At 38.7% G+C, this 26,486-nt stretch overlaps 1 protein-coding gene across 1 annotated transcript in view; it reads right to left on the reverse strand.

Moving 5' to 3' along the window:
- Positions 1-26,486, reverse strand: part of TBC1D1 (TBC1 domain family member 1) — a 300,647-nt gene that overhangs the window by 83,340 nt on the left and 190,821 nt on the right. The window contains exon 15 of the mRNA XM_036763075.1: positions 3,361-3,546. Within this exon, the coding sequence (XP_036618970.1) occupies positions 3,361-3,546 (186 nt within the window). The remainder of the gene's footprint in view (positions 1-3,360; positions 3,547-26,486) is intronic.

Here is a 26,486-nt window from a genome sequence, read left to right on the forward strand (position 1 = left end):
TTATAATAACCAGAAATTTTTTCAAGTTATCTCACATCAGATTTTCTAAAGATACACCAGTGTCTGCTTCTCTCCACTACTGGTCATGACTAGTTTGGCTCTCACCAAATCTTTCTTCTTTACTCTATAATCTAGTTTTGATGGGGTTTTTTGCTTTGTTTCTTTTTTTCTCCCATGTAAATCACATTTCCATACTAGTCATGTTGCAAAATAAAAAATAAAGTGAAAAAAGTATGCTTTAATCTGCACTTAGAATTTATCCATTCTCTCTCTAGAAGAGGATAGCTTTTTTCATCATGGGTCCTTTGGAATTGTCTTTGATCGCTGTAGTAATCAGAGTAGTTAAATCTTTCACAGCTGATCATCGAGTACCATGTTCTCCTGGTTCTGCTCACTTTACTTTGCATCAGTTCATATAAGTTTTCCCAGGTTTTTCTGAAACCATCCCCCTCGTCATTTCTTATAGTATAGTAGTATCTCATCACAATCATATACTACACCTTGTTCGGCCATTCTCTAATTGATGGGCATCCTCTCAATTTGTTAGGCTTTTTTTCTTAACCTTCTAAATATTAGTGTGTTTTGAGAGGCAAGATGGCACAGTGGATAGAGAGTTGTCCTCAGAGTCAAGAAGACCTGGGTTAAGTCTTACCTTAACACATACTGGCTGGGTGCCTCTGAGCAAGTCACAGAAAGTCTCTGAATTTGTAGACAGTGTCCTCATCTGAGAGTTTCCTATGCTAATGAAATCACAAATAAAGTATCTGTTCCTAAAAAATTCTAACATCCATGCCAGGACTATTAGCTGTATGTTTCTTTTATCCAAGTTAGCTATGGACCATTCAGGTCTGGAATCAGCCCTGATACCAACTGCCCTTAGAAACTCCCAGGAATTGTTACTATTTTAGTTGCTGTCTTAATGGGATTCCCCACCCTTTACCTATCAGGTTTGACCCCTATATTAGCTGTTTGGGAATCATTTCAGGATAATACATTTTAAAATTCGACTTTTACTTGCAAGTTTTACCCCTGTTCTTATGAAATAAAGATGAACGCATCTCTCAGTTACCAATGATAAATGAAAAGAGAACTAAATTCGAGACAGTTAAAAAAAAAAAAAGCTGAATACTGCTAATGAGGCTGATGAGATGAGTAAATGTACCAAAAACCCTTTTATCAGGTTAATGGTTTCAATGCAAAAAAAGGAGCCAACAAACAAGTTTAGTTGACTTTTGGAATCTCTCAATTATTCATTCCAGTCCACTCAGCATTCACATTATATCCATCTAATTTGAATTCTGGTGTACTATTCTTGCCTAATCATTTAAGGCTGTCATTCCTTCTAACATTTCCATGAAGCCAGTTAATATCATCACTGTTTTACAGCAGCACGCTTATCTTACATGCCAATCTTTGAAGACAATTGCCTGGAATCAGGGGGTGAGATTCTACAGCCACAGAACAAGGCAATATTAGTTGAACCATAAGGAAATCAACTCAAATCAATGGCAATAGGGGTCTGGTGGCCATGTGTGTCCTTGTAAATAAATGTATCCTTGTAGTAAAATGGAGGTTATATAGTTGGCAGGGGGTTATACATGTGGTGGAACAGAAATTTTTTCTTATTACAAACTGTTTATATGTAGTTAAAAGCCTTACATATTTACAGTTAAAGCATGTTACCAGTTGTCTATCATTTTTAACATTGGTAATATACTACTGCAAAAACACCCTTCCCAAGATTTCAACAAGCGTTCCCATTAAACATTATCCTAGCCAGGCCCCAATTTCAATACCAAGGGATCAGGACAGTTCAGACAAATTCATTCATTTGTAAGACATTTATTGAGTGCTTACTTTATGTGAAGTACTGTATAAAACACAGGAACAATAGAGTCCAATGACATCCCCCCCAACCCTCTACTCCCACTAGTGTCTGATGTAATGAGAAAGATTGTTCATGGATAGTAAAGGAAATAAATCTCTCCTCCCCTCTTCCTTATACTCATTCCACTCTAGCTTCCTCACTGCCATAGCTCTTAAGTCTTTTCCTTTTTGAATCTCCTGCCCTCACACTTCCTGGAAGCCTTGGGTATCTCAAAGACTTATGTCCAAGGTCACAGAAAAACCAGAGGCAGAACTGGTTATAGAATTCAGGTCCTCAAATCCACAAGAGGTGGTGCAGCCAAATGAAATTTCACTGCTGCCAAAATCCAACCACAAAATACGATTTGCCATTCTTGAAGATATTCAAAAAAAATAATTTAAAAAAATCTTTAAAAAGAATGTGCTGCAATTTTGAAAAAGTCTTGAACAATAGCAGAATCACTGAAAAAATCATCTATCCTTGCAAGGTGACTATAGAAAAGGGAGACATTCTAATTCTTTTATTTTTGTTGGGAAAAGAAGCTACCTAATTACTTCATACTCACAGCTTATAAGACGGAAGTAAGCAATAGCATAATTAAAACACACGAATGATTTCCCTGATTTTTTAAAAAAATTAGTGAAATGAAACAGGTAGGCAGTTTAAACAGACAAGTCCTAAGTAATGAGTTGATTTATAGCATTCTATGGTTGACAAAGCATTTAACACACATATATCATTTCCTCTGAGCCTCACAAAATCTCCGTGAAGTAGAAGCTACTGTCATACCATTTTTCAGATGGGGAAATTGAGGCGCAGGGAGTTTAAATGACTTGCCCAGAGTTATGCAACAGGAGTCTAAACCAGAATTCAAACTCAGGTCTTCCTGACTCAAAGTACAGTGATGGATTGACTTCTTTGCCTCTCATTCTCCACTTGATGCCTTTTTTTTTTTTAAAGAATAGGTAAAGAACTGGATAATGTCTAAACCCAAGTTGATAAAATTCAAACTTCCAATCTGACCCTATATCTGCATATAGGTATTTATGAAAGAAGGGATACTGACAGAAAATATTTGAGCAACTACATGAAAGACTTTTAATTATTAGGTTTAATCAGCTTTTTTTATTTTCTATGTAGTCTTAAGAAAAACAAGGCAGAAAGTAAAAAACGTATGTTCTTAATCCTACACCAGACTTTTGGGGCCTAAGTATTTACTGTTTCCTAATCAAAATTTCCAGGGCTTAACAAGAAATAAAATGGGTTTCAAAAGATATTAAATTGCTACTAAAATGCATTGGAAGAAATTAAGATGGTTTAGAGTTAAGGCATATTGCTAAATTGTCTTATCTAATTTTTAATAGATTTCATTCTCAAGTCCACTACTACTAATCCAAGTACAAATTGAATTTTTGGATCTGTTTTCTGTGACCTTCAAAACACTTCTTGAACAAATGAAGAAAGTAAAATAAATTTTAAAAATGACCCCTAACCTTGCAGTTTCTGGTTTTCCTTCTCCATCCTGAGCAGCAGAATCTGCTGTAGAATTGCCTTCTTCCATAGCTCCCGGAGTTCTCGGGATGTTCGTTTCTTCTCTTCTATTACAGGGCCAAAGGGACCATCCTCACAAACTGGCTCCAATGGTGAACGAGGGGGAAGATCTCCCAGGTCTGGATAATCTGGAAAGAAAAAAGATGGGAGACGTTTGTTCTCTAAAATACATCTTCTGAAGTACAGATAAGCATAGTATTGAATTATTACAGAATCTAAGAGCAGAAAGGCATGGAAGGGATGGTAGGGGCCATCTAATTCAACCTATACCTGATCAGAAATATCCCTTACAATGATGCCAACAAGTGACCATCCCGCCTCTTCTTGAAGGCCTCCAGTGAAGGGGACCCTACTACCACATGAGGCAGTCAAATTCTATACATACTGATATCCTATAAATGATGCCATTATTATATTTTTTAAATCTCATTTACTATGCAGGTTGTACATATTATAATAGATTACACTTAAAAGGTCACGCTCCTAAAACTGCAATTTATACATAAAATGGCAGGCAAGGAGAATTTTAGAGCCTAATAAAAATGCAAATAGCCCTGGGAAACTGTTATGTCACTACTCATAGCCCAGTAGCAACACCAGAAGAATACTCAAATGAATCTGTGATCAAATATTCTCTCCAGGGCTGCAGATTCATTAACCATCCTTCTCAGCCTCCATTCACCTTCCTCCAACAATGCCACCTGAATCTTGTCCATGTCCTCTCATACTTCTCTACTGATTCTTGTCCATGTCCGCACAGGAGGGGCCCACCTGATGTGCTGAAATCCTCCAGGTGATCACTTATTACTCATATCTGACACCAGAATAATACAATTGTTCCAAACATGGCTCTATGTTTCAGGGATAATCTTGGGTCATTAAAAGCACTGCCTGGACAGAGAGCCAAGATGGCAGAGAAAGGGCAGGGACTCACCTGAGCCCACTCTCCCCAATTCCCCCCCCAAACAACTTTAAAATGATGCCTCAAAATGAATTCTAGAGTGGCAGACCCAACAAAAAGACAGGGTGAAACAATTTTCTGCTACAACTTAGAAGGCTGGTAAGATCTGTTGCACCAGGTTGAGAGCAGAGCACAGTCCAGCACAGGGAAAGTCCCAGCAAGCCAGCAGCAAGGCTTGGGGGCAATTCAATTAGTAGCTTCCAAAGCTTTCAGCCCACAGACAGTAAAGGAGTGAAACGACTGGTCAGAAGATGAAAGGAACCCTTGCTGGCATTGGGGGCAGGACTCTACTACATTGCCCAGAAGCAGATCCAGCTCACAGTGTCAGGACTAAGAGGAACACCAGCACACCAGATCTTGTGACCACAGGTGAGCAGGGACTCTGGTCATAATTCTGGAAAAGAGTGCTTGTGGTCACTCACACACCAGAACACAGGCCAGTAGAGTAGTAAAGATAGCCCTCCTTATATCATACCACCATGGAAGAAAGGAAAACTTATAGACTCCCAGAACTAGCTCTGAAAACAGCTGCACAAAAAACCTGAAGCTTGGGACAGTGCCCCCTTACCCCAGAAGCAGAGTTTAAGTTTAACAAAGTTAAAAGTCAAGAAATAGACTGAATAGGTGAAAATGGGCAAATAACAACAACAAACAAACAAAAAAAAAAAACCACCTGACCATAGAAAGTTACTACAGTGACAGGGAAGTTCAAAATGCTGACTCAGAAGAAGACAACAAAGTCAAAAGTGTTACTCCAAGGTCTCAAAGAAAAATCTGAATTGGTCTCAGGCCTGAAAAGAATTCCTGGAAGAGCTCAAAAAAATTTTAAAAATCAAATAAGAATGGCAGAGGAAAAACTGGGAAAAGAAATGAGAGTGATACAAGAAAATCGTGCAAAAGAGTCAACAGCTTGGTAAAGGAGGCACAAAAAAAATACTGAATAAAATTAACATCTTAAAAAACAGAACAGGCCAAGTAATTAAAAAGCCACAAAAATCCAATGAAGAGAAGAATTCCTTAAAAAGCAAAATTGATCAAATGGAAAAAGAGATACAAAAACAGACTTAGGAAAATAATTCCTTAAAAATTAGAATGGGACCAGTGGAAGCTAATGACTCTATGAGACAGCAAGGAACAATCAAACAAAATCAAAAGAATGAAAAACAGAAAATGTGAAATATCATCGGAAAAACAACTAACCTGGAAAACAGATCAAGGACAGACAATTTAAGAAGTATTAAACTACCTGAAAGCCATGATCAAAAAAAGAGCCCTGACATCATCTTTCAAGAAATTGTCAAGGAAAACTACCCTGGTATTCTAGAACCAGTGAGTAAAACAGATTTGAAAGAATCTACCGATCACTTCCAAAAGAAATGCCAAAATGAATTCCATAGCTCCCAAATCAAGGAGAAAATATTTTAAGCAGCCAGAAAGAAACAATTCAAATATCATGGAGCCATAGTCAGGATAACACAAGATTTAGGAGTTTCTATATTAAAGGACAGGAGGGCTTGGAATATGCTATTCCAAAGGGCAAAGGAGCTGAGATGATAATGAAGAATCCCATCCATATGCCAGGCTACCTCAAACATAATTCATAAAACTCTAGAAAACTAAAGAACTTATTCAATGAGTTTTATGGCCATTCAAAGGTTATTGGCCAAGCAATTCATATAAGAAAAACCAAGTGGGGTTTTATATTTGATCCTGAAAGTGATACAGAGCCACCAGAGTTTGTTAAATAGGAGGGGGTGATATGGTGAGATCTACACTTTATAAATATCACTTTGACAGCTGAATAGAGGATGAGTAGGAGTCTGGAGACATTACAGGCAGGGAGACTAACCAAAAGAATATTGCAATAGTCTAGGAGTGAGGTGATAAAGGCCTACATTAAATGCATGGTGATAATATCATAGGAGAAAAGCAGGCATATGCAAGAGATGTTCTAAGGTAAAAGTGATGAGCCTTGATAACAGATTGGATTATGGGGGTGAGGGGTGTGAGAGTGAGGAATTAAGGATGACACCTAGGTTGTGAATCTTGTTAATTGTGAGGACAGTGTTATCCTCAACAGTAATAGGGAAGACAGGAAGAGGGGAGGATTTGGAGGGAAAGATAATGAGTTCAGTTTGGGACATGTTGAGTTTAAGATGTCTCTCTACATAGCATCCAGCGTGAGGTGTCTAACAGGAAGTGGGAGATGCAAGACTGTAGGTCAGGAAAGACGTCATGGTTAAATATATATTTGAGAATCATCAGCACAGAGATGATAATTGAATCCACGGGAGCTAATGACATTACCAGGTGAAATAGTATTGAAGGAGAAGAGAAGAGGGCCCAGAACAAAGCCTGTTGGACGCCCACCATTAGTAGGCCTGACCTGGATGATGAATCAGCAAAAGCAACTAAGAGTGATCAGATACGTAGGAGAACCAGGATAGAATAAAGTCCTAAAAACCAAGAAAAAAAGATAACATTGAGGAGAAGAGGGTGATCAACAGTCTCAAAGGCTGCAGAAAAGCCAAGAAAAGTAAGAATTGAGAAAAGGCCATTAGGTTTGGCAAATAAAGGATCACTGGTAACTTTGCAGAGGGCCGTTCTGACAGAATGATGGGGTCAGAAACTGTAAAAGAGTTAAGAAGGGACTGAGAGAAAAAGAAGTGGAAGCCCCTATTGCAGACAGGCTTCTTAAGGAGTTTAGACCTCAACAGAAGGAGAGACATGGGATGTTAGCAGGGATAGATGGATGGAGAGAGGATTCCTTGAGGATGGAGGAAGCACGAGCACATTTGTAGGCAGGAAGGAAGCAGCCAATAGGCAGGGAGAGATTGGAGATAATAAGTGACAGAGTGGGGATGACAGAGAGGGCAAACTATTGGAAAAGGAGGGATGGAATGGGATCAGCAATCACGACCAATTACATAATTTAAAGTAAGTCTTGTTTGTTTGTTTTGCTTAACTTTAATGGAATAAGGCTCCAGAACATATAGGAGCTTTCATCTGACACCCTACTTTGGAGTGGGACATTTCAGCTTTTTTATACTTATCTTAGCATCTCACTCCCGCCCCCCCCCCCATCTTGGCCATTGGGAACTCTGCTGGACACAGTACAGATCTGACTAACATGCTGTTTTATCTCATACTGGAAGTATTTACACTCCCACCAGTTTGCAAGAGATTCTAATTTCAACAAAGTAATTTTTGTAAGATGTCCTGGTAGATTTGGCAGACATTCCAGAACACTGGCTGTTGGTTTATTATTCGGAGTAACATTTTAACATGCTTTCATGTTTGTGCAAGGAGAACTTGGGAATGGATCCAGCTAATATAGATAATCCAGTGTAAGCCTTGCGACAGCTAGATGAAGTTGACTGTAAGAGCTTCTCTCGTGCAATGACTCCTAATACAGTGGGTGCACCTCACCTGTTCTATCTCAACGCTGTGGATTCTCCCAACATTGTTTCTGTTGATGGAAATAAATCCTAAAGTACTTACCCTACAAAGGTGTTCTGCTGACCAAATGGGAATGTGCAAATTGTGATTTGCTGTCTTTTGGTGAAAGTAGCAGTGACTTAGAAGAAGAGAACCTTACTGCCTTCCTTTTTCACCGTGACCTCTCCCTGCGGCCCTCTGTCCCTGTCAACACCTGTTCTTTGCCTTTCCTTCTATTACTATCTTTCCTCCCTTGGATCACACAGGATCAAAACGAAAATGCTGTTGATCATGTCTAACAGTTTTCCCCCAACTACAAAGGATTACCTCATTTTGATCAACAACCTAGTCAAGCCCAGGCCATAAAGAAAATTATGGGTAAAAGCACTTTTTTCTAAGCCAACTTCTAAGTCAATTATGTAAAATAGCACCCATTGTTAAGAGTGGCAATTAAATTATTAATCATAAACTGAGAAATAAGGAAGAAAAGAAGGAATAAGCATTTATTAAGGCTTTACTATTTTTTATCCTTACTATTCTATGAAAAGGTAATGAAGAAAAAAAAAAATCCTATCACCCCCCCCACACACTCAAAAAAAACAAAACTGGGAATTTTATGGGGCAATAATTATGGGTTGCAATAATATTCCTAGTGATAATGATTTAGCTCACACTTCCTCTCTTGAAATAACTTTGTATTTACTTATATGGGTGGTAGGTATTGTATCCCTCCAGAAGAAGGCAAATTTGAGGGTGTGGAATAAAGAACCCCCTCTCTCTTTTTAGAAATATAAAGAAAACATTTTAAAAGTATCCTCGTCTGACACCCTTTAACCTGAAAGAGAAATCCTTACAAGCCTCTATTTAGCTATCAACTCCTTAACAATCCTCCATTCCTCTCTCACAGATGAACTCAAGAACAATTCCTTCCTTGAAAGAGAGTAATGAACTGACCAGGGCAAGGACAAGGGGCCCTTAAGTGATCCACCAAAAGGGATTAAGGCACTGATCAGAGGGAGGAAGTCTCTTTCATTACTTCAGGGTGGTAGAAGGAGAATCCTTCAAAGGAGTGGTCATAGAAAGATTGAGTAACCCTAAACTGTGCAACTATGTTCTCTCATATTGTTATTTCAAAATTATCCTGCGTTTGGAATGAAGGGAGCTGCCAGTTTGTACATTTCTCTCTCAAGCAGAATAATACTTGAACTTAGAAAAAAATGATAAATTAATTTTTAAAATGTTTCTGGGAAGACCTGTATCTACAATGCAAAGTATAATATTAATATTTTTTCTTCAAAGGCTATTTGTTTCCTTATGTCTTTATATCTCCCAGTGACTATTTTCAGAGCTGTGCACATCATCCACACTTAATAAGTGTTTGTGAAATTTAACTGAATGATGCTAATTTATACATTTTTCATTGATCTTATTAATAACTCATTTGTTGTGTAACAGTGTTGCTGCCTATGTTTCTTCTGTATTTGTAATATCTCACCACCTATTGGGAGAAACAAATCTGGAATAAGATATATGATTTTACTAACCCTGTAGATTTTTGGCTATGCATCCCCCCACCTTCTCACTGGTACAATATGTGACTGAGAAGAATGCAACAGTCTCTAGTGGAGGGTCTATATGATAAAAAAGTTGGAGAATAACTTAAAACTTAGATCTAATTTTGTGTCTATGTTTGTCTGTGTATATGTGTAACACATAGAATTTACTTTTTCACCTAGACCTGTAATTTCAATGACATAAGGAGTTACCGCTGAAGAACTCTGTCTACCAGTGCAGAGTGGCACCTTCTTGAAGTTTTGAATATTATAGAGTTACCTAAAACAGTGAGAAGTAACATGTCCAGGGTCCCATGGTCATTACAAGTCTGAAGTTGGGACTTGAATCCACATCTTTCTGGCTTGCAGACCAATTCTCTCTCTATGATGATACCAGCCTCTCACATAATACAGTTCTCACTCATGCACATATCAGGTGGCTATTTCTTAGAACAGACATATACCAAACAACAAACCTACAAGCATTTATTAAGCAACAAAGTATATTCAACATTGTGCAAGCAACTCTAAGGATAGTCTTCTTGTTTCTTATGCACTAATCGGGGAAAGTACCCCCAAACAATTTTGGCTAGTTTGCTAACCTGTACTACTGATAGACAGATCTGTGGAGGAAACTGTAGATGCAGAAAGATTCAGTAGCCTGAATGACTGGAAATCAGATGACCCTGGTTCTGTTTCTAGCACTATATAGGACTCTATGCAACTATCTCCTCTCATGCAAAATATGAGGACTTTCCATTTATCACATACTAAGCAAACTGCAACAATTAATCAGAAGGTAGATAAGTTTTCTGAACCACATACACAAAAGTACTGCCAAAATTCAACACACTGTCGGTGACATCTAAACAATAAAATGAAATTAATGACAAGATATGGAATGTTTAAATTAGATTCTCAAAAACAACCCCCATGGGATGATAAGAATTTTAAAGCCAGTAATAATTCAGGTGCCTCCAGATTAGATTGCCATCATTTAAGTCATACCCAGTGGAACAGTAAGTCTGGTTTAGGCAGATGTGTCAATATTTCACACATCAAATGATCTCTTGACAGCTTCGTATTATTGCATTTTTCTTCCTTATGGCACATAAACACGTCTACTCCCAGGAAGGTTATTACTGAACCGAGTGTATGAACAGAATCTTGATCCACACTTACAACATGGTCGAAAAACATGAATTATTCACGTCACTTCATACTGTGACAATACCCAGTTCCACAAAGTTCAGAGTACACTACTCTTGATCCCCACAATGAATCTCTGGGCCTCGGTTTCCTCATCCATAAGAGGGTTGGAGCAAATGATCTCCAAGGTTTCTTCTGGCTATAAATCTGTGACCCTTTAATCTGTAAGCGTGGTTTTCATTTTATAGCTCTGCCAATTAGAGGACAGGGTGTTAAGTGACTTCTTAAAAGTCATCAAGAAAGCCAGTGAAAAGAGGAAGGAAATGAACCCAGGTTAACTAATCTAGGCCATCTATCCACGAAAATGCAATGTTTCACTGCATTCCATGAAAAAACATTCCTCAGCCCACCACCTCCTGGGCTCCCTCTCATGTCCGTGAAAAATGCCAGTCGTTCTAAAACTTCTGTGTTTACATAATACAAGTGTATTTTGGAAGAGGAACTGAAACTGGATACTAGACCTGAAAAAAGCTAACTATAGGATTAGCAAATGCAGCATCTTTTGTCACCAGCAGCTGGAGAAACTTTTAAAGTGATACATGAAGAAGCCATGTGTACATTAGGAGAAGAGAAAAAAAAAATCCTCTATTAACACTGGACAGCTGCTGGACAAAGTGTGCTACTTCCAAGAGTGCTATGAAGAATTACCTCTAATCCACTGATCAGATACTAACAAAAAAACCTGGCTCTAGGAGCTAGACCATCCCCTAAGAGGAAATTCTCAGAGACAACCTGGCTCATGTCTTGTCCAGAACTGTTTAGCATCACTCCTATGGGAGGACACAGGGAGCAACAAATAATAACACACATTCTTTCAATAAATATTTATTGAGTACCTACTCTAAATGTGGTAGAAGATACAAGAGGAATAGGACAGTGCTTTCTTCAAAGAACTTAAAATCCAAAATGGGTGATAAGACATACTGCATGTGTCTATCCACACACACAACTCTCTAAGATGATAAGCTGCAAAACTTCACTGGTAGAGAGTTTCCTCAATGGGGAAGGGAACGAGCATTTATTAAGTGCCTACTATGTGCCAAGCAGTGTAATGCATGAAGCACTTTATAAATATTATCTCACTTGACACTCACAGCAATGGTGAGATAGGTGCTATTATGATCTCCATTTTACAGCTGAAGAAACTGAGGCCAGACAGACGTTAAGTAACTTGCCCAGGGTGACCCAGTACTAAGTGTCTGAGGCTGAATTTGAACTTGGGTCTTCCTGACTCCAGGCCCAGAGCTCTATCCACTGTTGCCACTTAGCTGCCTCTAGGAGGAAGCTAGGTGGGAACTAGGATTTCCCTCTACAGATGAAATCACTGACCCAGCCAAAAACAATCAGGAAAGGTATCGAGTCAGGGCCAGAAAAGTTCAGAAGGCAGAGGCCGCTTCTCATTGCCGTGGTCAGAAGTACTCACTGAGGCAACACGTGAAATGGGCTTCAAAGGACAGATAAGGTCAGGACATTTTAGATGGAGAGAATGGCAGAAACGGTTAAGGAGACGCATAAGTACAAGGAAAAGAGAGTCTTCTGTTTTGTCTAAAACATGGGGAGAGCCTAGAAGAGTAGTCAGAGACAAAAATGGAACATTACGTTGGGTCTAGATTGGGAAAACCTTGAAAGGCAGGCTAAGGAGTTCAGTTATTATTCCTCTGGAAGCTACCGAGCAGGAAAGAGATGGGATCAGGACAGAGTTTTGGGAAGAATAGAGAGCAGCCATGTGGAGAGATTTCAGGGAGGCATGGTGTGTGTACCGGCTGTGCTCCGTGTGCAAAGGTGCAACCTGTCTCCAAAATAATAGTTCTGTATTTTAATTTAGCCACATGATAAACTTTTTAAAAATCTCAATTGCTGTTATACATGGTTTAGTTTCTTTTGCTTGCTTGATGAACAAAACTAATGTATTTAATTAATAATCAACTGCCTTTAAAAAATAAAATCAAAAGTACGGGAGCATGCTTAAGGAGGACATGCTAGAGGAAAGGAGGCTAGTCAGAAGCCTTCTCCAAGATATTCTCAGGGTCACAGCTAGAGTCCAGGCAGGAAGAAGGGAAAATTTAAGGAAGGATTCATGAGGCACTGAACTCACACAGCACCTTTGTTCTAAAGGCCTTAATCTTCACAACATTACTGGAAAGGCAAAAGGAAAGGGCAAAATGATGTATCACCTTAAAAAAAAAAAAAAAAGACAGGAAAGGTAAAGAGAAAACAAGGAAAATGAATCCCGGAACAGACTGACTTTAAAAGCCCAATCCACAGATCAACAAAGTCCATTTGGAGACCTACTCTGTCATCTCCTCGTCATGCCTTCTGCTCCCTGGCCATGATTCCCACTCCTAAGAATCATCTCTCAATGTTCTAAGTCTTTCTCAACATAGATTAAAATTGCATTTCCCTTTTTGTTTGCTCTACTGCTCTGAAGACTCCTCTTATTGAGCTTCCACTATAATAAAACCTCTGTCTCTATTTTCACATGAGCTACTGGGGTTAGTCATGCCCCCCCACCCCCCATCCATCATGTACTTGTGAGACTGACTTTTGAACACCAACAGTGAAATTTCTATTTACTTTAATACTTTAAAGATACCTAATTTCATCAAGGTGGTTATTCTTTCCATTGACACAGATTTCAACCCCTCTACAATTTAAAAGATGCTCTTTGAGAGAAGCTGTGGTCAAAAAATAAAATAAAAATCATTACTCCCCAGCCCCGCCCCGCCCCACTCCGCTGAGCCTCTCTAAATGATTAGAGTCTATTGCTGGACCTGGTAGGACCTGCCAGAAATTGTATTTATTAGCATAACCTTCAAGAAGCCAGAGGCTCCTCTTTAACATAATAAGACACTGGAGTGGAACTTTAAATTGCTGCCTATTAAATTTCATCTCACTGGATCTAGCCCATCATTCTAGATCACCAAACTCATTTGGGATCCTGATTCATTCAAGATTAACTATTACATTAAGTGTAATAGTTAAAGCTCCCATATTTGCACATTTGTTATTCATGTTACCTATGCAGTTGGTTGGCACAGCAGGCACAGAGTGCTGACCTGGAGTCAGGAAGACCTGAGTTCATATGCTTATCAGCTGTGTGATTCTGGGCAAGTCACTTAACCTCTACCTGCCTCAGTTTCTTCAACTGTAAAATGGAGACAATTATAGCATTTATCTCCCAAGGTTGTTGTAAGGATGAAATGAGATATTTGTAAAGTGCTTGGCACACAGTTGGCGCTTAATGATTGTTTCCTTCTTTCTTATTCTTTATTTTGGTCATTAATAAAAATGCTGAACAGCACAGCTCCCTGGGGAACTACACTAAATCGGCATCAGCCCATTAATAACTACTGTCTGAGTCTAGTCATTCAACCCATATTAAACATACCAACCTACACCATCATCTATCTACATCTTTCCATTTGATCCACAAGAATAACATATGGGATTTTGTCAAATGTGTTGAAAAAATCTAAGTACACTACAACATTCCTCAATCTGCCAGCCAAATTACTTTCTCACAAAAAGAAACAAGCTTCGTATGGCACGAAGTCTGGGTAGTGATGGTGATGTAAAAAGAAAGAAATGCTCATCAAAGAAATATTCTAAAAATACACCAAAGGGGGCAGAAGGAAATTCAGAAGGGAACATGGACTGGCCAAATCATATTAGTACCAACTCATTAAGTTTGAATTTTATTTTTTCAAAAACAAGCTGCATAAAATAAATTCATGGTTTCATATACAAAAATAAAAATAAAGCCTCTAAGCAGAGTGATCATATTGACCTCTTGGGACAGTAGCCTCTTCCTCCCCAGTGTATTTCTCCTGATTGAAATGATTCAAATATGTGAATTGAAATTATGGTATATAATCATAATGGAATAGTGTTGTGCAGTTAGAAATGAGAAAAGAGAAACTTTGGAAGATTTGTATAAAATGATGCAGAGTGAAGTTATACTATTAACATCAATATTGTAAAAATGAACAATTCTGACAAACTTAAGATTTCTCATCAATCATTATTCCAGAGGATTGATAAAGAATACCGTCCAGGGTCAAGGGAGAAAACCGAATAAAGGGGGAAAGGATAGGGTGGAGGGAAATACAGTGTTTCACAACATGACTATTATGAAGTGTTTTGCATAACGGTACACGTGTGGCCTATATTGAACTGCTTGCCTTCTCAAGGAGGGTGGGTGGGGAGGGAAGAAGGGAGAGAATTTGGAACTCAAAGTTCTAAAAACAAATGTCTAAAAAAAACTGCAACTGAGAAATAAGATATACAGGCAATGAGGTATAGAAATCTATCTTGCCCTACAAGAAAGTAAGGGGAAAGGGGCAATCAGAATACATGCTATCTTAGGGTAGGGGGGAGGGTAGAAATTGGAAGAAAATTTGGAACTCAAAATCTTGGGGAAATCAATGTTGAAAACTAAAAATATTAAATAAAACTTAAATGTAAAGAAAAAATACTGTTTACCTTGGACACAGAGAGATGATACACTAACATGCAGAATGAGAAACACATTTTTGGATAAGGAAAATGTGGAAATTCCTTATGCTCTACTATGCTTCTATTTCTTTTGCTTCTTTTTTCTCTCTTCTTTCAGTGGGAGGAAGAAGTGGAAGAGAAAAAAACAATGTTTTGATAATTGAAAAAATTATTTTTTAAAAGAAAAGAAATTTTATGTCTTTCTTTATCTCTGTCTTCAGAATTTAATTGCTGAGAGCTTTCTATCCCCTCCTGGGTCGACATGTCCTCTAGAATTTTAGGGCACAGGATCCTACTGATGCCTTCTCTAAATGAAAAGCTATAAAACAGAGGCCTTCCAGGTAACAATTAGTCTGTCAGACAGCAAGGTTTTTGTGAACTCTCTTTATAGCTAAGGCAAAGGAGGGCAGGGGTTAAGTGATTGGTTAGCCAGAATAAAAAAAAAAAAACTAATGGATTACTAACATATCCCTCTGTGATGATCCAGTTAAAAACTAACTTCCAACGAAGCTAATTCATTAAATGGTCCACAAGCTGGGCCCTTCCTCCTTTCTAGTCTTTAAGGTAAGGTTGGCCTTAGCCTTGGGGGGAGGTCAGAAAGTTGTCAAGTATGAATAGCAGACTGGTGGCAGTGCCAGTGAGGCTAATTTGGGGACTTTTTTTTTCCTTCTTGAAAACCCCAAGGGCAAGAGTGATAGAAATTGTAAGGAAAAAAAAATCAAATACTAAGTCAGGAAGGGCAATGTCTTTTTTTTTGAGGCAGCTCTAAGGAAAAAGGCTATAACGTCTAGATGAAAGATAATACCAAAATGAAATAGAGTAAGAGAAAAGCGTTCGGCCCCCAGCTGGAATGTGAACTGCTGATCTGTGTAATAGGTTTTTTCCTCCTTCCTTTTTACCTCCTATATCACACTGTATTTCAAACTTTGGTACCTGTAATTTTATAAGACACCTTAGGGTAGAAAAAACAAGGACAAATACTCCAGTATCGACTACACCAGGAAGCTTGTGTATGTTTAGGGAGGGGACAGGAGAGAGGATGGTTCCAGGCCAGATCTCACGTGCTCCCGAATCCGGACTTTGCCACCGCAGGAGACTTTCTGCGTCTCCCCCCCCCCCCCAAGAATGCACAGGACCTGGCCAGCAGCAGCATAAGCAATGCTTTTGCTGGATAATGCTCTTGCTTCCTCTCCTGTCATAATGATGAAGGAACTGACTGAAGCTTAGGAGGACAGAGCTAGCAGGGAGCTTTGAAATCATTTACTCCCACTCTCCTCCGATTTACAGATAAAAAAAACTGAGACCCAGATCTCCTGTCTCATAGTCCATACTGCCCCAGGGAGAATCAAGAGGGAAGAGGAGGGGCTGGGACAGGTGGACAGACAGACAGACAGGTAGTGCTGGGACCTTTTCTACCTTTCAAAGCCTTTCTACTTAATACTCAGATTCTACCTCCCAAGGCCCATTTAAGTTGCTGGAGATGTGGAAGAGATTAATATAGAAAAATCTGGTGGTTGTTTTTTTTTTTTTTAAAAGAGAAAAAAAATAGACACGATTCAAGGGGAAAAGGAGATCCCATGAGACAAAGGGCCACTGATCTTAGCATCACAGGATCGTGGATTTTGAGCTAGAAGGGATCTGAGGTCACATATTCCAACTGCTCCATTTCTTACAGATGAGGGTCCTAAGAGAATTTAAGTGATTCGCCCAAGGTTATAGAGGTAGTAAAGGGAGGAGTGTCTCCTGAGTCCATAAATGAATACACACTTCCAAGAAATGGAAAGCAGCAAACAAGGATGAAGACATCCACATGCGATGCTTACACAAAAATTTTATCAGATTTCTACTCCTGGTTCCAAGTCTGTCAATCAGCCAAGCACTTGCTAAGAAACAGGGCTGGACTAGGTGCTATCATGAACAAAGAAGGACCATGGCAGAAAACAATCTCTGCTGTTTGTCAGGGAGTTTACAATCTTGCTGCCCAAGAAGCTCAGCTCATGTGAAATAAACACACCACAAGGCAGCCATGTATAAAAATGCTAAAACTGTGTGTGTGATACAAAGAGTACCAACTCTGAGTTTTGCGAAATCTGTCTTGGTTCGCTGCATGCACCTCTCCTGGCAGTGCCCTTTCTCCTCCCCTGTTTCCCCTGCAGGGCTCTGGACCATCTAATTCCTGCTAAGTTGCTAAAGGTTATTCAAGGGGTTAGCTGCAAAGCTTATAGTCTCACTCTTCACTGGGATATACGCATTTATTGCAAAAGCTGATTCCAGAAGATGGAAGACCCTTCAAAACTCAAAAGAATGAAGATGGGATGGATGATGCTTCCTGGACTAGCATGCCAGGCAATGGGGTGATACCCAAGGGCAGCTTCTCCTGCACCTGTCACTCCCTCAAATAATATCCCATGTAGGCAGTTTCCTACTCTCTACAACTGAGCCAAGACTCAGACAACACATGTTCGTAGTTAATTAAGAGAAGGGAGAAACCAATGCAGGAAGTGAGACTTTTAACTACCCACTGAAAGGAAGATAACTATGGCTCAAGTAGTGAGAACGGAAAGCGGGTAACATTCTTTCTTCGAGAACAGAGATGTACAAGGGCTGAGATGGAAATGAGCAAGTTAAATGCTCTAAGTTAGGGGATGAGTGGGGCACCAGTTTTTATACGTGGAGCAGTCCTCAAATAATTAAATTTTTGATACAGCGTACACTACCATAGAAATTTTAGTCGTAGCAATTACGGTTATGATGATAAAAATAACAGCTAGCATTCAGATAAAACTTAAAGGTCTGCAAAGCATCTTATGTATGTCATCTCATTGGATTCTTACAATAACCCCGGGAGACAGATGCTAATAATATCCCTATTTTACAGATGAAGAAACAGGGGCACCCTGGGCAACTACTCTAGAAGAATACCACCAGGAAAGAAGAATCGGGGGTTTTGGAGAAGAAACGACGGGAGTCATACCCAATAGAACTACAAATTATGTTTCAGAAAAATAGATAGGTTTAACCCAAGCCAGAATTTGTCAGTGATATTTCATTTAACCACTTTGATTTTTGCCTATTATCATACCAAACTGATTGTCGAATTCCTCCCCAAATGGTAAAAACAACGCTAAACCAATCGATTCAAGGCAGGCCATTTTGATTTTGTGATTTCAACAAAGGCTGCCAGCCAAACTGTCTACAGACCTTCAGTTCAAAATTCGATCAGGAGAACAGGGAAAAGAAGAACCTTACAAAAAGAGTTCCACAGAATCTTGGGGGTGTTTCTGGTTGACTGGTGGGGTTGCTGTCAACCTGTGATTCTACCAGGGTAGACACCCAAGGAGGAAGTTCTACAGCATCATTGAGTGCCATCCATTCATCCGCTGAAGATCTTCAGCGAGAAGAAATACACAACCTCCTAAAGTAGTTCATTATGCTTTTGTACAGCTTAAATCAAGGCTAAATCTGTCTCTCTGACATTGCCTCTGGGGCTGACAAAGCCAATCTAATACGTTGTCCACATGAGAACCCCTAAAATACTTGAAGACAGCTATCATGTTTCTTATGAGTCTTCTCCTCCAGACTAAATAACCCATGTTCCTCAGTCAATCTCCATTGGGCATCAACATCCCCTCACCATCCTGATCAAAGAAATGTAGTTCCATTGCATCTTTCAGAGACTCTGGTGTAACTTTTAAAAATTAAAAGAAAAACCCATATATATATCTATATCTAGATATATACATATATCTATATCTATATCTACATAGATATAGATATAGATATATGTATCTCCTTTCTCTTTTTTCTTTTACAAAAAGTCAAGAGATAATAAACCCAATGACATCTCATATTCAATCAATTCGAAAACCGTATCAAGAAACCATTGGGTACAAAGCAAAATACAAGAAAACGTAGTAGTTGCTGGTCTCAAGAACCATTCTAATGATGGAGACAAACACATGTTTAAGTCTACAGAGAATAAATATAAAGTGAGTAAATGCAAAGAAGTTAAATACAAGCTAGTGTGGTAGTATTCCTGCACCTTTCAGTCTGTGTGACTACAAAAATGTGGTCTGCTATCAGATTTTGTTTGAGAAATTCTGCCTGTTCTCCTTGCAAACTTGCATGAAGAGTGTATTTGATGTATATAGATTATTCTTGTAAATATCTTAGAGTTAGGAAAGTAAGATCATGGGATTTAGAACTCAGAGACCTCAGAGATTTTCTAGTTTAACTACTTCATTTTACAGATGAGGAAAGATATCCAGAAAGAGGTGAAATCACTTACTTAAGGTCACAGGGTTGGTTAGGGGCAGGACCAGAATCCTGGTTGTCTAATTTTAAAACCAGAGCACCTCCCATTGTGCCACATTGCCTGCAAGCATATGGGTCAGTGGTTATTTTCCTGATCCCCCTTTTACGGGCAATAATAATGACTGTCTTTTATTCTGAGCATTTGGAATGAGGGCTCTTTGAGATATCTTGAGACTCAATCTTTCATTAAACCTTAAACTAAGCTGACGCCAGCACAGACCTCCTCTGACAGTGTCATTTCTCCTTCTCCAGGCAGAACCTCAGGAACTATGAGGTTACATGTCTATACTGTGGTGGCTTCACTTCCACTAGAGGAGAAAAAAGTTTGTTACAGAAAACCTGAAAGATCTTTTTTTAGTTTTAATCTCTGTTGTCCTAATTTCACCCTCAAATGTCCTTGAGATGACCTGGCTTAACTGACTCTTGCCAAGTTTGCTACAAACTTCTTTTCCCTCACTATTTGATGAGGTGGTATTGATCATGATCTTCTCTTATTTCTCTTTGGTGAGACTTTTAGAATTAGTTTATATTCTAAGCCACTGGCTATCATATTTCTCTGTTCAATAAGGAAGAGATCACGCTTACTGGTAGAGGCAATTTTTAGGCTATTTTGATTTTCTTGTTATAGTGACTGATTTACATCAGTTAAACTGATCTAGGAAATGATGACCACCATAGGATCATAGATTCAGAGCTAGAAGGGAATTGAGTTCAGCGCCTTCAACTTACAGATGAGTAAAGGGTATTGTGGCACAGAAAGGCTTGCCCAGGATCATATAGTAGGTGTCTGAAGCAGGATTCAAACTCAGGTTTTCCTGACTCCAAATCCAACTGCCTATCCACTGTTCTTCAAATGCTTCGATCAATGTCTGTTCCTTTATCCATCCCCTTCCTTTTTTTTTTTTTTTTTGCCATCCAGTTGCTTAAATAGGTCAGCTTAGAATTGACTCAATCTTCTGATTTTTGTCTTTCTTCTAGTTTGGTACTGATTCCAATCTTGCTCTAACAAGTTCATGGTTTTGATTTCACAGAGAGTTGACTCAGAAATGATTTTCATATTGGGAATTAGCTATCTTCTGAATGTCTTCTTGAAAACAGTATTAATGATCTCTTGGTATGAAGCTTCTATTGAGTTCACACAATGGACTCTCCTGTTTCTTAATTTTGAATTGAGCCTATATTTAAATTAATGAATTTAGATTTTATGTTTATTAAAGCAGTGGTTACCTTTTAAAATAAATAATTTCATGCTAAGCAAATCTACATTATGGATGACCAAAGCAAAATAAAACTTTTAAACATCAAAATCTTTATTCTGGAAATCATTTATAAGGTATGTCGAAATCAGAAGACTCAACCTAAACTCTTATACCTCTTGGTAAAACTTGAAAATAAATGTCAATGATAACAACCAAGACATTGTAAGATCATAAAATACCTTTTGAATTGTTAAAGAACAAATTTTGTTCAGCATAAAAAAATCTTTCTTATTTAACATTAATTTGACATTAGTCAAAAACTCATTTTTATCTAAAGAGATAAGGAACTGGTTGAATTAGGTACAAGAGAAAAAACATAGCCACAATTTTATGCAAGAGAGATTTGAAATTTTTAAAAGCCTGTCTTCCCTAAACCTCCTTTGCCATCCCATCTCCCAAGTCAACTTTGTCATAACAGCAACACTGCTATCAGCTATCCCCCACTGGAGCACTGCCAGACCTAAACATAAACATCCAGACACACACTGATGACTCAATGAATGTTAATGCAAACAGAGCCTATGGTTCTAAAAGCTAAAGACCGGATTTTTCAACCCCATTTTATCTAAACATCTGCCGCACCACCAAGAAAAAAAAGAGAACAAGAACTTGTTTACTACATTGCTCCTAACTTCAACCATATGACTCTTGACTCTCCCTTAAACTGTTCTGTGCAAGTTGAATGATTGTGTAAGTCATCTGGAGGGAAAAAAAAAACAAACAGCTCAAAGTCATAGAATGTTAGTGCTGGAAGGGCCCTCAGGTCACCTAGTCTAATCCCTGGCCCAATCTGCCTCTCTTCACTTTCCACCCATTGATCCTATTTTCACCCTTCTAAAGCCACCCAGAAAGAGGCTATCATCGGTTCCCTTTGGCTAGCCTTCAAATATGTGAAGACATCTATCACGACCCCATTAAGTCTTATCCTGGGCGAAACATCCTACATTCTTCCTAAATTACTGCTTGTTTTTTCATCTGTAAAATGGGACTGATAATATTCTTCATTATTTAAGATGGTTGTATAACACTCACAACATCATGGTTATCCTCCTCTCTGATGATCCAAAAGGGAACACAATTCTCCAGATACCAAGTGAACTCTCACTGGGACAAAACAGAAAGGGTCTATGGACTCCCTTAATTTACAAATATCAGTAATTACAGATGATAATAGAATAGTAAATAATAATAAAGGGTTTCATAAAAGGGAATCCTTCAAATAACGGCAGACAAAATGTTACCTATTTTAAAAGAATTTTTTCTAAAAGGGAACATCAACTCCTTTGCTTTTTTACAGGACAAATATTATTTAAACTTCTTCTCAAGTCAATTAGTCCACTAACATTTATTAAGAGCCTATTAAAAGCACCTCTATCGCGGAGCGCTGGAGATATAAAGACCCTCCCCTCAAAAAAAAAAATCCTGATTTCAAGGAATGCACAATCTAACGGGGTAGACAACATCCAAACAACCATGTACAAACCAGATAAATACACAATAAATTGGGGATAGTCTAGGAAAAAGGCACATGAACAAGGACTAGGAAAGACTTCTTGCAGAAGGTGGGACATTACCCAAGGCCAGAGAAGCTAAGAGGTGGAGATGAGAAAGAGAAAGAGTTATAGAGTCATAGTCGTGGGGAAAAGCGAGTAAAAATGATCAGTCAGAAGATTAGAGGAGAACAGCAGAGAGGCCAGTGTCCTGGGTCCACAGGGTACAAATTTGTGGGAGGGGAGGGCAGAGGAGGTAAGAAGTCTGGAAAGACAGGAAGGGGCAGCATTTTGAAGGGCTTTAAAAACCAAACAGAGGATTTTATATCTAAGCCTGGAGACAACAGGGAGCCACTAGATATAGTCAAACCTGTTCTTTAAGAAGTTCAGGTTGACAGTTGAGGATGCTGTGCTCACGACTGGAGATGTAAACATTAAAAATAAGAGATAGGCCTTGCCATCAAGTGGCTTGCATCCCAGGCTGCTATGCTTTTTGTATTCTTACACTTTTTAAAAATTTCTCTGTCTCATTCATCTACTTCTTCAGTTCTTTCAGCTGTGTCCAACTCTTCATGACTCCATTTGGGATTTTCTTGGCAAAGACTCTTGAGTGGTTTGCCATTTCTATCTCCAGGTCATTTTATGAATGAAGAAACTGAGGGAAACAGGGTTAAGTGACTTGCCCAGGGTCACAGAGCTAGTGTCTACTGAGGCCAGGATTTGAACTCAAGCCTTCCTAAGTCCAAGCATAGTGGTCTATCCACTGCAGCACCTATGTCTGTTAGTTTTTTTTGATGCTAGAATTCTGCTTGCTTTGAATGGGCTACTCACCGTGAACCCCTCTCTGACGTTGTACTTTCAGCTTGTGGTTGATGGAGGAACAATCTCTCAACAAGCATTTATTCAGCACCTACTGTGTACATGATGCTAAGTTAGGTGGTGGGAACACAAAGAAAAAACTAAACCAGATATAAGCTTCTTAGAGCTGAGTGTGAAGTTACAATAAATAGCCTGGACAAGGGCTTAAAGTGCTTGTCTATACAAAAAGTGCATGGACTTTGTGGCATCAATTTTTGTTGCTGGGTAGTAGTAGCTCAGGCTGTTGGAAAGGTGTTGCCTGAGTAAGGATTACTGAATAAAAATTTACAGAATTTTGCTGCTAGAAGACGCTATCTCATCCAATTTCCAGATGGGCAAATAGGAGTAGACGAGCCTAAGGCCTCACTACTTTTTAGCCAGCAAAGAAACAATGGTCTCTGGCCTTGCAGCCTGCCAACAACACGCTGCCAGCCACAACGCCACACTGCCTAGAGAGGTTCAGACGATGAATAAATACTAGAAGGGAAAGGGACAGGCATGGGACCCGCTGCCCAAGGAACAGGACTCTTGTCTCAGTTCTTCCACTTACCACCTGTGACCTCTAAGACTCGAGGAGCTGTCCTAACTACTGTACAACTATAGGGTGCTATAAAAACGTTAGGATACTATAACCTGGAGAAGAAGCAGAACACAAGAACATGTATCCCCCAGAAGGGAATGCATAAAAGGGGGAAAAAATGTGTACACACACACACACACACACACACACACACACACACACACACAACAACAAAGATATGTGAAAACGCTGTGTGTCCCGAAAGTTTAGAAATGATAGAGCACATTTACATAGTGACTTAACACTCTACATACATTATCTAATTTAGTTCGCTCAACAATCCTGCGAAAGGGGTATCCAATTTACTGATTTGGAAACTGAGGCTCAGCAGGGTGAAGGATCTACACCTGTAGTCAGTTAGTATGCGTCGGGGGTGAGATTTGAACACAAGTATCACCTTACTCCAAGTCCAGCCCTCTTCTCTCCATACTAAACTTTTATCTGGGGTCCTGAAGTGGTATTACTGCTCCCCTCCTTGATCCCAGGCCTCTGATGCAAATGCATACTGGGGTAATATTTTATAATTAATCCTTTTGTTATGTTTTACACCAAGAAATTTTATTTCCTCACTTTAGGAGATGCTAGATTTTCCCTCAAAAGGAAACAATAAAAAGGAAGCAAACGGCAAAATGTATTAATAATAATAACAGCTAATTATTTTGTTGTTGTTCAGGCATTTCAGTTGTGTTGAACTTCCTGACCCCATGTGGGGTTTTCTTGGTAAACATACTGAAGTGGTTTGCCATTTCCTTCTCCAGCACATTTGACAGATGAGAAAATGGAGGCAAAGAGAAGCTAAGTGACTTGCCCAGGGTCACATAAGTAGTAAGTGTCTAAGGCCTGTTTTGAACTTGGATCTTCCTCACTCTAATCTATATACTGTACCATCTAGCTGATCCTATTAGTAAACAAACCTTGACAATTTGAGGTTTTTTTTTTTTTAACAATAAATTTACAAAAAGCAAAAGGTTTCATACAGATTCGAAGTGAAGGGCTAGAATAAAAATGTATTACGTTTCAACTGAAGAAAAAAATAAGAAGTTACAATCATGATTTTAGACAAGCAGATACCACTAAGAAAAATGAATAGGAATATCGTAGTACGATTAAAGGCATTGTAGACAATTAATGCGTATGCACAGTTCATGCAACTATGGAAACTATTTTCCAAAATATAGAAAGAAGTCACTCTAACAGTCTCCTTTGATAAAGAAAACACAGTCCTAATTCTGATCAGAAAGGGACAAGAGCAAAGAAAGTGAAGCACAGACCAATATCACTAATCATCACTGGCTCTAAAATATTCTTAAATGGCAAAAAATTTTATAGTAACACATGTGATTGCTATATGTGTATCTACCTGGTATGGTATCCTGCACACAGTAGGTACTTCATATGTTAGCTAAATGAATGAGAATAAAAATCCCATTCCCATACCTTCAGCTAAGAACTCAGACCACAGCACGCCCCTATAATTCCAAAAGATCAGTTGGAGAAGAGAGTTTGTAGGTTCAGGGAGTAAAAAGACAAAATTCATGGGAAGGGAGTCATAGCTGGCAACATTGAAAAGGGAGGTCCATTAGAATAGAGAGAGTGGCACGTGGAGAGAAGAGCGTGTTGGGGGCCAAACAGAAGGACGTCATAAAGAAAAAACTACGAAAGGGAAATGCTCCCTAAATTCAGTTACTAACTTAATCCTTAAAATGTGTGAGTAAATTTTGGAGAAGGTTTTGCTTGCTCAAGAGGCAAGAAATTGGGAAATTTATGACTTGGTCATTGAAATGGAATTAATTGCTTGATTCTACTATTATAAACTTTGCTACCCTCTACCTTGGCTATCACATTTTGAACATCTGTGAACTAATAAGCCCAGCCACACCCTTTCCATTACACAATACTGAAATGAACATCATCCAGGGATGAAAAATCTATGAAAGGAAGTTCATGACTTAAAACTAAGGAAATACCTTTGTCCTTTACTATGAGGGGGAAGTCCGCAATATGAAACAAGATATTTAAAAATACAGCCAACCACATCTTCTCCCCAAAACTGAAAGCTATATATATATATCTTTTCATATTCCACAATGCATATGTGGAAATGTGACCTTTCCAAATGGAAAACCCCAGCTCTCGGTGTTCTCCTTATAAGGGCTGATGTCCTCAATTTGGAAAATAGCATTCTCTTCTTGGGGTAACAACCCTAATATTGGTACTACAGAAAATGTAGAATAGATTTCCAAAGTTTGAAAACATAGGCGTTTCCTGATTTGGGTGCTTTCTGGGCTAAAGGAAAGAATAGCGGATTAGAAATTAGAATATCTGAAATCCAATCCCCGCTTGGTCACAAATTAACTGTGATTTTGAGCAAGGCAGTTCACAGCTCAGGGCTTCAGTGCCCTCATCTGTAAAAATAAGGGAATTGGATTAGATGATCTCTAATGTGCCTTTAAGTCTTTAAAATTCTTGAATACCAACTCCCATTATGATCAACATATAAAACATGCATATCAAAGGAAGACTTCATTATAGGAATTAATGTAGCATAGAGATATGTATTAGTTCCACCTGTATTTTTTTTTAAACTAAATAGAAGAGTTTGAGAGCAAGGACAGAGGACAAAAAAGTCTGTCCTCTCTCAAAAACAGAGAGTTGTTAACCACAAAGGGAAACCTGATCCTGGAGATGGAAGAGAATTAAGTGGCTCTCTGGCCCAACTTGGCAACCTTTTGTCATATCTTTGATAAGTAGTCTTTTAAATTGTTTGAAAATTACCAGAGATAACTCACTGACAAAGCAAACCATTCCATTTTTAGCCTGCTTTTAATTATTAATAAGTTTTCCCTTACATCAAATCTGTCTCCTACAACTTTTAATCATTTGGCTAAGTAGGCCAAATCTGATCCCTATTC

This window comes from Trichosurus vulpecula, chromosome 6, assembly GCF_011100635.1.
Source record: "Trichosurus vulpecula isolate mTriVul1 chromosome 6, mTriVul1.pri, whole genome shotgun sequence".
In the NCBI taxonomy this organism is placed as follows: Eukaryota; Metazoa; Chordata; class Mammalia; order Diprotodontia; family Phalangeridae; genus Trichosurus; species Trichosurus vulpecula.